At 36.8% G+C, this 10,959-nt stretch overlaps 2 protein-coding genes across 2 annotated transcripts in view; one reads left to right on the forward strand and one right to left on the reverse strand.

Annotated features, from left to right (window-relative positions):
- The window catches only part of LOC107593293 (prolyl endopeptidase-like), a 20,109-nt gene extending 19,750 nt beyond the window's left edge, over positions 1 to 359 (reverse strand). Inside the window, exon 1 of the mRNA XM_016282946.1 lies at positions 189 to 359. Coding sequence (XP_016138432.1) covers positions 189 to 230 — 42 coding nt within the window. The 5' untranslated portion in view covers positions 231 to 359. The remainder of the gene's footprint in view (positions 1 to 188) is intronic.
- A 987-nt stretch (positions 360 to 1,346) lies between these two features.
- On the forward strand, positions 1,347 to 9,898 carry prdm1c (PR domain containing 1c, with ZNF domain). The gene is made up of 5 exons (XM_016282947.1): positions 1,347 to 1,484; positions 2,987 to 3,248; positions 7,248 to 8,032; positions 9,147 to 9,275; positions 9,362 to 9,898. The coding sequence occupies exons 1-5, from the start codon at positions 1,347 to 1,349 to the stop codon at positions 9,851 to 9,853; spliced, it is 1,806 nt and encodes a 601-aa protein (XP_016138433.1). The 3' UTR covers positions 9,854 to 9,898.
- Positions 9,899 to 10,959: the final 1,061 nt, after the last annotated feature.

Consider the following 10,959-nt stretch of genomic DNA (forward strand, 5'->3'; position numbering starts at 1 on the left):
ACACACACACACACACACACACACACACACACAACACGGTATATATATATATAGCCATTCATTCATACATTCATCTATTCACTTATTTAATCATTCCTTCCTTCCTTCATCTATCTGCTCTCATTCATCCTTCCATCTATTCATTCATGTCCTTTTTCTCTCTATTATTCAGCTATTCAGTCACTCACCACTGATTCGTCCTTATGGGCGTTTGGATACTGGAAAGCCATTATTCAGAGATCTTCCGAGCTGTTGAACAGATGAAATAATGTTATGAGTGTTGTTGGAGAGCTTAGCGTGTTTGAGAGCCGCAGCACAAAGTCCGGAATCAACAGCCAAAGACTCCGTACAAAGACAAACGCGCTGCTGGAAAGAGCGCTGGAGTCCGCACAGCGCCCTCTGCTGTTCCCTCACAAACACGCCAGGCCGTGATCACGCATCATGAATATTAATTAGGTTCTGAATATTAATTAGGTTCTGCTACGTTCATTCTGAATATTAATATGCCAGTCTTTCACTGACTGCACTGTAAGTGGTTTTTATTATCTTGTTAATTATGTTTATTGCAATCCATAGGCCTACAATTTAATTTTATTGCATTTTACTTTTATTCAATGTCATTTGTTGCACATTTTCATTTCTTCTCTTTTATGTAGGCCTAGCTACTTTATGGAGATCGCTGCACAGCGCGTGTATAAACAAACGACGTCTCGGGTGCAAGATCTTCAGTGAATGCGAAATGAAAAATACGAATGAATTCGAAAGACTTGAAATAACGCACAAGAAATATTATATGTCTTATTTTATGGTACTTTTATGTGCTGTTTGGAGCTTGACAATAACCATCCCCTCATCCCTCTCATGAAGGGGAGTAAATGACCTCTTTTTTACAAAACCATTACGCCTATGGAGAGTCCCCATAAACCATAAAAACAAACCTGTGTGTGTGTGTGTGTGTGTATGTATATATATAGAAAAAAACAAAAAACTAAATTACTAAAACTAGTAAATAGTATCTTAATTATACTAAAATAACACTGGCATTTCACAAGCACGCTTTTCAATCATAATATATTTCACAAATAATGTTTGATGGATTTAAAAAAGATAAAACTACAGATAGACTGTGTAGTAATGTGATGAACTACTCTGCTAAGATTAATATGTGAACCTGAGGTGAACTGACGTCATACATCCACTAAAAATCAATTCATTAAATGTTACATTTATATGCTCATGCACAAAATTGCTTCATATTTCAGTGTTCACAAAGCAATTTTACATATAAAGTGGCTCTTTGTTGTCTTAACCACAAACACAATGTTTTTTTTAATGATTATTTTTGAATGGTGTGTCATCAGAAGGTGCTGGGGGTTTTCACCACAGAGGTCATTCCTGCAGGTACCCACTTCGGCCCGCTGCTCGGAGAACATCTTCACCCTAAACATTTGCCTGCAAACATCAACGGAAAACACATCTGGATGGTACGTCAGCAGATGTGAGAAAGATAAGAAGCGTGTTTGTGTGTGTGTGTGCGAGAGATCGAAAACCATTTTGAGTCATTGGGGTTCATATTTACCAGTCATGCTTCAGGGGTGTGTGCGCTCGTGTTGGGTTTCTCTGACGCACTGCTCCCCGCTTACATGTGCCAGTAAAGCTACACACTCGTGTCTCACACACTGACTCAGCAAGGAAGTGGCTGACAGGAGCGCGCACACACACACACACACACATAAAGAGAGAGCAGTGTTTCCAGAAAACCTTAATAGATCATTCTGATGCATTTGCATTTCACATGTCACATTCAGTCAATATTTCTGATGTATACGTTCATTTTCTCAGGGTTAGAAATTTGTGGGGGGAAAATGGCCTCAAAATCCTAAAATATAAAAAATTTATAAAACTATAAATTCATACTGTAATAATGTCTTATACAATCAAAAATGTTTAAAAAAGTATTTTTACAGGTGTATACAATAGGAAATATGCAATAAATACTTATTTAGACTGATAATTTACACTACCATTTAAAAGTTTAGAGTCAGTAGGTTTTTTTTAAATACTTTTATTCAGCAAGGATTCATTAAATTGATCAAAAGTGTGAGTAAATACATTTATAATGTTACCAAATATATTTATTTTAAATAAATGCTCTTCTTTTGAACTTTACATTCATCAAAGTATCCTGATTTACACAAAATAACTGTTTACAACACTGACAATAATCAGAAATGTTTCTTGAGCAGCAAATCAGCATATTCGAATGATTTCTGAAGGATCATGTGACACTGAAGACTGGAGTAATGATGCTGAAAATTCAGCTTTGATCACAGGAATAAATTACATTTTAACATATATTCAAATAGAAAACAGTTATTTTAAATTGCAATAATATTTCACAATATTGTTGTTTTTACTGTATTTTTGATGAAATGAATACAGCCTCAGTGAGCATAAGATATGACCCGAAACGTTTGAACAGTAGTGACACATAGTATGTTTTATTGGCCTATACTAAATTATGCACTCATAAATGAAAAAAAAAAATCTAGAGGGTAAATATTGCTTTAAATTGAAATGAATTTGCTCTCTCTGTATGAACACATCAAACGCAAAGCATGCAAGTGCAATCTCTTAAGTTCAATATTATACTGGGAGAACTAAACTGAAAAAAGAAAGAGAGAAAGAGAACCAGGTGTTGTAGGGTCAAACAGTCGAGCTGTTCAACCGGCAGCTAAAAGACTGAATCAACAACTAAACCACAAACCCTCACTTTCACACAGTCGCTCACGCAAACAGATGTGCACTTTCAATCTGAGAACAAAACACTAATGCGGTTTCATTTCCTAAACCCGTCAGGATGCTTATTAGTGCTTGCTATGCATAACTACTGCTATTGCTCATACTGACACTGGTGGATGATTAAAACAAGGTGAAAAAATTTTCATTTTTAATCTTCTAATTCTGTTTTTATTCTCTTACAAAGATCTTCTCAGAGGGGCAATTGCATCACTTCCTGTCTTGTGAGGATGAGAGAGGCAGCAACTGGATGCGCTTTGTAAACTATGCCCCGTCTCCTTGGCAACAGAATCTTGCCACATTCCAAATTGGAATGCAGATTTACTTCTATGCCATGAAGGTTCTAATGCCGGGGGAGGAGCTGCTGGTGGGGCGGAGCCTAAAACACGAGCAGCCAATGAGCACCAGCCTCAGAACTGCCTGTCTAAAACAGCCACTTCCCACACACTGTGAGTGACAGCCACATCTGTTTCTTGCTATTCTGAGCCATACACCTAGAATGATTTGAAATTAATGCATTTATTTTATCAGCAATATTTCAAGGGATAACAGCTTCTAAGCTTCAAATTAGCTTCATTTACTAGATTTGACACTTTTAATTTCATTGCAAGACTGCGATGATCTTTTATTATGAGATTTTGTGCTATTTTGCTTCCATACCATGTCGTCTTTCTATGGGATGATATTAGACTCAAAATGATTAATAGATGCACACACAATTATCCATGTACTGCATCAATTTTATACATTTATCTTACTAACCACAAATAAATGCATTTCAATTTGAGTCTGTGGAATTCTGGATTAAACGATTGTGCAGCGATTTGTACAAATACAGACATGTTTGCAAATAAAAATGTTCTGTTCTGCATTAATATATCATAAATTGCTCATGCAAAAAGGAATCCGTGCATATGTGGATCAAGTGACACGACGTCTAGTTCGAGTCGATCTTGTTCGGTTCATTTGGATTTTGAGACTTAATTTTCGCAGTTTACAGCATTTCACGTCCCCCCCACACACAACTACCAACGAACAAGGTCCAGTGCAATTCATTAATGTGTACACGATTTGAAAAATTCGCAAATGTGCGTCACTACACTGAAACAAATGCTTTTCAACCGGTGTCTGCAGAGTTAAGAATTACATTTATGTGCAGAATTTTGTTCAAATAGAGACATATTTGTGAATAGAAATATTATAGTTTGTATTAAAGTATCATAATTTGTGCATGTAGCGATTAAAATGTGCATTTGTGGGACAGGTGACGCGTGCATTCATTCACGTCTCTTCTGAGTCGATTCTATTTGATTCATTTTAATTTTGAGACTTTCGTTCCGCCCTTTTAGCCTTGCCCAATCCACACACACACACAGCTCGCGATCCACGCGCAGCTGAGCCACAGAAAATCAGCCACCACTAGATGGCACTAGCCCCAGTCACATGTGCGCATTCCATTGAGTACGGTTTCATGAATGTTACAATTGTTGTGTTTTCTTAGTTTCTTTTTGGTTTGGCTATTTTCCTCTACCGTAGAAATATAATAAAGATGTTTTATTGAACTTGTTCTAACTTAACTTGTCTTAAGACACAGAATAGCTCATATTAATTTTGCCAAACAAGAACTTTGTGAATAATTACCAGTCAGGGTCTTTGGGAAAACGATGAAAGGCAAGATTTTTACTGTCACACTGATGGTTTTTTCTGTGGATTGCCCAACATTGCGTTCTTTTATTCCACGTTGACCGCTCTTTCGTTGTTATTCTGTCTATTTCTGTATATCTGTGCTGTTGTCCAGTTGGAATTTTCACCCCAAAATGGCGGCCGCGCTTTTCAATTTGAGTCTGTGGAATTCTGGATTAAACGATTGTGCAGCGATTTGTACAAATACAGACATGTTTGCAAATAAAAATGTTCTGTTCTGCATTAATATATCATAAATTGCTCATGCAAAAAGGAATCCGTGCATATGTGGATCAAGTGACACGACGTCTAGTTCGAGTCGATCTTGTTCGGTTCATTTGGATTTTGAGACTTAATTTTCGCAGTTTACAGCATTTCACGTCCCCCCCACACACAACTACCAACGAACAAGGTCCAGTGCAATTCATTAATGTGTACACGATTTGAAAAATTCGCAAATGTGCGTCACTACACTGAAACAAATGCTTTTCAACCGGTGTCTGCAGAGTTAAGAATTACATTTATGTGCAGAATTTTGTTCAAATAGAGACATATTTGTGAATAGAAATATTATAGTTTGTATTAAAGTATCATAATTTGTGCATGTAGCGATTAAAATGTGCATTTGTGGGACAGGTGACGCGTGCATTCATTCACGTCTCTTCTGAGTCGATTCTATTTGATTCATTTTAATTTTGAGACTTTCGTTCCGCCCTTTTAGCCTTGCCCAATCCACACCCACACACAGCTCGCGATCCACGCGCAGCTGAGCCACAGAAAATCAGCCACCACTAGATGGCACTAGCCCCAGTCACATGTGCGCATTCCATTGAGTACGGTTTCATGAATGTTACAATTGTTGTGTTTTCTTAGTTTCTTTTTGGTTTGGCTATTTTCCTCTACCGTAGAAATATAATAAAGATGTTTTATTGAACTTGTTCTAACTTAACTTGTCTTAAGACACAGAATAGCTCATATTAATTTTGCCAAACAAGAACTTTGTGAATAATTACCAGTCAGGGTCTTTGGGAAAACGATGAAAGGCAAGATTTTTACTGTCACACTGATGGTTTTTTCTGTGGATTGCCCAACATTGCGTTCTTTTATTCCACGTTGACCGCTCTTTCGTTGTTATTCTGTCTATTTCTGTATATCTGTGCTGATTTGTGGGACAGGTGACGCGTGCATTCATTCACGTCTCTTCTGAGTCGATTCTATTTGATTCATTTTAATTTTGAGACTTTCGTTCCGCCCTTTTAGCCTTGCCCAATCCACACACACACACAGCTCGCGATCCACGCGCAGCTGAGCCACAGAAAATCAGCGACCACTAGATGGCACTAGCCCCAGTCACATGTGCGCATTCCATCAGTACGGTTCTGTGAATGTTACATTGTTTTCTTTGTTTCTTTTTGTTTTGGCTATTCTCCTCTGCCCGTAGAAATATAAGATGTTTTATTGAACTTGTTCTAGCGTAACTTGTCTTAAGACACAGAATAGCTCATATTAATTTTGCCAAACAAGAACTTTGTGAATAATTACCAGTCAGGGTCTTTGGGAAAACGATGAAAGGCAAGATTTTTACTGTCACACTGATGGTTTTTTCTGTGGATTGCCCAACATTGCGTTCTTTTATTCCACGTTGACCGCTCTTTCGTTGTTATTCTGTCTATTTCTGTATATCTGTGCTGTTGTCCAGTTGGAATTTTCACCCCAAAATGGCGGCCGCGCTACCGCTACAGAAGCGCCACCTAGTGGCTGTTACCCAAAAAGCATCAGCGTTTCGCCTCTTGGTCTTCTATACTCTTTGATTCAGTTCGATTTGTGAACCGGCTCAACCGGTTACTTCCTGAGAACCGGCTCAAAAGAACGATTCGTTCAAGAACCTAACATCACTACAATTAATGCACGCGTATCAGAACAGAACATTTTTATTCGCAAACATGTCTGTAATTGTACAAATCGCTGCACAATCATTTAATCCTGAATTCCACAGACTCAAATTGAAAGGTATTTGTTTGTGGTTAGTAAGATACATGTATAAAATGTATGCAGTACATGGATAATTGTGCGTGCATCTATTAATCATTTTGAGTCTAATATCATCCCATATCTTTCGGGCTAGTGTGGAAGAAAACATCAAAAATACACATTTAAGAGTTGATTTTATTGTACTTTATCTATCTGCATCTGTAGATTTCAATAACAACACATATCTTTAAAGCCGGTTTTCTCAAAATGATTTTTCCTCCTACAATGAGTCAGACTTCTCCACTTCAGTAGCACTTACATAAACCACAGTTTATAGTCTTATTCATATCTATATCCTGAAGGTTTTTACAGAAGGGTTTGTTCATATATATTTCACCAGGCTTTGAACATTTTATTCCTGAAAACATGGTGATTTTTTTCTGGCTGTTGACAGTATTCTCTGATTTATGGAGTGATAAAAAGAAATCCAAAATCCCCTCTATAAAACCTTTAACTCTAGTATTTCGACAAAATGAAATAAGAATTTTGAACCTGACACACTTCTGTAAATGTATACAAATGAGTGCATATTTAATTAGATAATGCATAATTTGCATATTTAACATTTTAGAAAAAACGTTTGCAATTCTTAATGTAATCAATCAACTGAAGATATATTAACTAGTACATTTTTTAGCCTATTCAGCTAGGTCATCTTGCCTTAAAGATTTTTCTTCTATTTTAACAATTCGCTCAAATGTTTTCTGAATATTTTGTGTGTTTTCCTGCTTCAGCTCGTTCTCAGCATAAAGATGAAGTGAGGAGGAGAAAGCGAGGTCACACGGTCACTGAAATCCTGGATCTGGATCGCTGTACTGACCATCACACAGAAACTCTTCCAAACCAACCGTTTAACTCCATCACACAAACGAAATATGGGGAAAAAGGGACCAGAGACCTGCAGAATCCAAAATTACCTCCATTTTTAATGACTAATGCCACCTCTGAGGTCTCTTTAAACTTGAAAATGGCATCTAGTGTAGGGAAGCATGTATACACCTCTGCTATCCCACAATCCTCTATGCCAATGTATACATGGCCTGTTATTCAATACATGCCGTCACATCAGCCAGTGAGATTTGGCCGAATGTGCCATAATATTCCACCAATCCACATGTATCCATCTCTCTGGCATCCAACATCCAATGAAAATCATTTGTCATTAGTGTTGACCAATAGAGGCGACCCCGTAATTAAAGTGACAGACTCTGTAAAGAGAGAAACGAATCGTAAAGGCTCCACAAACCAACCACCAGCCCTCACTAAAGCAACCGATCCGTCTCCGGCTGAAGTGTCTAGTGCTAATGACATCACAGCCCAGAGAGACTCACCTGAGATGGGCGTGGCTTCCTCGGGTGTCTCCGCCTCCGCCTGTCACGGCACAGAGTCTCAGGCTGGCCAAAAGCGACAGACTGTAGGTTACAAGACTTTACCGTATCCATTACAGAGACAGAATGGAAAGATCCAGTATGAGTGTAACGTGTGCGGAAAGAACTTCAGTCAACTGTCCAATCTGAAGGTACAAGATGATGATATATAAGGAATTTGATTCTTTTTATCTAACATTTTTAGATTTTTTTTTATTATTGAAAAGGTATTAAAAATATATATCAGGGTTATTATAATTAACTAAAAGTAAAACCATTTAAAAAAAAAAAAAAAAAAAAATTTTCTTACTTAAAATAAAATAAACATGATCTGAAATAAAATATAAAAATCGAACTATTATTTTTTGGTTTTTATTTCCACTAGTTGCCAAGGCATCAGTCTTCATTTCATTCCATTTCACGAAAATAACTAAAACTAAAACTGAAATAATATTTTTTTAAATCTCCTAAAAATAACAAATGAACAACAAAATTAGTAAAACTGTAACGAAATTGAAAGTGAAATATATATAAAAAAAATTAATTCAAAATATTAAAAACTGTAAGGTTTTGTTTGTGGAGGTACATGCATACATTTGATAAATGGTCGAAATGTCTAAACTTTAATGCTTCAACATATATTCTATACTCGAGACATTAGGCTTGACGTTCTTTGTTTTACAATATGTATTTATGTTTTACATTTAGTTTTATTTAGTTTGTTTAATTATACTTTAATACAGTTTTTTCCCCCCTTTTTTTCTTTTTCCTTCAGGGGGGTAGGGTGGGGGGGTAATATGTTTTCATGATTCTCCTGTATCCTGTTGTTATTGTAAAAGTTCAATAAATAGATTTAATAAAAAATAAAAATATTTAAAACTATTATAGTATATCAATTATACATAAAAATAAAAATGATAATACAACAAAAAAGTTTTTGGAAATGTTTTTGAAAGAAGTCTTGCGGCTCAAGGCTGCATTTAGTTGATCAAAAATGCTGTAAAAACAGTATTACAATTTAAAAATAGCTGCTTCATATTCGAATATATTTAAAAAATATAATTTATTCCTGTGAATTTTCAGCATCATTACTCCAGTCTTCAGTGTCACATGATCCTTCAGAAATCATTCTAATGTGCTGATTTGCTGCTCAAAAAACATTTATTATTATCATCGATGATAAAAATATGTGCTACTTAATTTTATTATTATTATTTATTTATTTTTCGCTAAATCTCTCTCGGTTCTCGGCTTTCTGTTCTCCAGGTGCACCTGAGGGTTCACAGCGGTGAGAAACCATACAAGTGCAATATCTGCAGGAGGAACTTTTCCCAGCTGGCTCACCTTCAAAAGCACATCCAGGTTCATACGGGCGAGAAACCACATGAATGCCATGTAAGAGCACACAGAGGAACCTCTCACTGCTGTCTAGCAGAGTCAGTCGAGATCTCATGTGCTCATATGATGTGTCTCGTGTGCAGGTGTGTAACAGGCGCTTCAGCAGCTGCAGTAACCTGAAGACTCACCTGCGGCTGCACTCGGGCGAACGGCCGTACATCTGCAAGCAGTGCCCCGCCAGCTTCACCCAGCACATGCACCTGCGGCTGCACAGACGCCTGCACGCCACCCCACGCTCACACCACTGCCCGCACTGCTCTCGCAGGTACACACACCTGTGCAGCCTGCAGATCCACCTGCACCAGTTGTGCCCCGCCTCCAGCCTCACAGGCTCCGCCTCTCAGCTGTGCCGAGCCAATGACGAGATCCAGAGGTTTGATCTGAGTGAAGAGGCAGGGAAGCTTGAGGCTGGCATGGAGGCGGAGTCTATAAAGAAGATGTGTCAGGAGATCTGGGCGGTTGCAGCTCCACCGGTCACCCAGCAGGGAGCAGCACAGGCCCAAACAATGACACCTGATTCATCCAGCTCTCTTTCTCCAGAGGTTTCCATTAGACAGGAAGAAGGTGATCAGTAAATTGTCTGATATGTTATTATTGAATTAAATTAGCACTTTTATTCAGCAAGGATGCATTCAATTGATTTAAAACTAACAGTAAAGACTTTATAATGTAACAAAAAAAAATATTTCAAATAAATGCTGTTCTTTTGAACTTTCTATTCATCAAAGACTCCTTAAAAAACTGTTTCCATACATATTTGAAGCAGCACAACTCTTTTCAACATTGATAATAATCAGAAATGTTTCTTGAGCAGCAAAACAGCATATTAGAATGATTTCTGAAGGACACTGAAGACTGGAGTAATGATGCTGAAAATTCGGCTTTGACTCGCAGGAATAAATTGTATTTTATAATATATTCAAACAGAAAACTGTTATATTAAATTGCAATAATATTTCACAATATTGCTGTTTTTATTTTATTTTTCTGATCAAATAAATGCCTCGGTGAGCTTAAAGATTTAAAAATCTTACTGACCCAAAACTTTTGAATGATAGTGTGTGCTAATATATGTTATATGAATAACATCTAAATGCACAGTGCTAAATGTTGCAGTCATTGGTTTTATTTGTTATTATTGAACTACTGGCAAAACACATGCTATATATTTTTAAGGGGAGATCGGGGCTAGTTGTCATGCTGGGTTTTATTTTTGTTTTTATCCAATATCATAATTTTTGTGTAATATCATATTTGTATAGTAACAACTGAGCACAGTACATCCAAGCAAACAAGCATTCAGACAAGAGTCAGCTGTTGAAGTTAGATTTGAACTGAAACTGTAGTCTCAGGGCAAGAGTATTGTCATAAATGTCAAACAGCAGAAAGCTGGCGTGTGTTTTATAAGTTATAATAGTACATAATTTATTAATGCAATTTCTGTTGCCTAAAAGAGTGGTAATTCATGTAGATTTGTTTTGATGCTTTTTCCATTTGTGCAATTTCATGATTTTTTGTTTAATAATTCTTTCTGTTTATCATATTATTTAGCTATTTAAACAACCATTAAATAGACTATAACAAATTTAAATACATGAGTGCCGTTTTTTTTACACAATAGGTGTTAGTGTGTGTGTGTGAGTGTGTGTGAGTGTGTGTGTGTGTGTGTGTGTGTTTGTGT

Source organism: Sinocyclocheilus grahami, unplaced genomic scaffold (assembly GCF_001515645.1).
Source record: "Sinocyclocheilus grahami isolate Dianchi unplaced genomic scaffold, SAMN03320097.WGS_v1.1 scaffold168.1, whole genome shotgun sequence".
Classification (NCBI taxonomy): Eukaryota; Metazoa; Chordata; class Actinopteri; order Cypriniformes; family Cyprinidae; genus Sinocyclocheilus; species Sinocyclocheilus grahami.

What these genes read in the sequence shown, in the direction of transcription:
- prdm1c (XM_016282947.1), top strand. Translation starts at nt 1,347, where the DNA reads ATGGTGTGTCATCAGAAGGTGCTGGGGGTTTTCACCACAGAGGTCATT. An exon ending in ACAGCCACTTCCCACACACT is followed by an intron (nt 3,249 to 7,247) that starts GTGAGTGACAGC and finishes TTCCTGCTTCAG; the next exon opens with CTCGTTCTCAGCATAAAGAT. An exon ending in GTCAACTGTCCAATCTGAAG is followed by an intron (nt 8,033 to 9,146) that starts GTACAAGATGAT and finishes TCTGTTCTCCAG; the next exon opens with GTGCACCTGAGGGTTCACAG.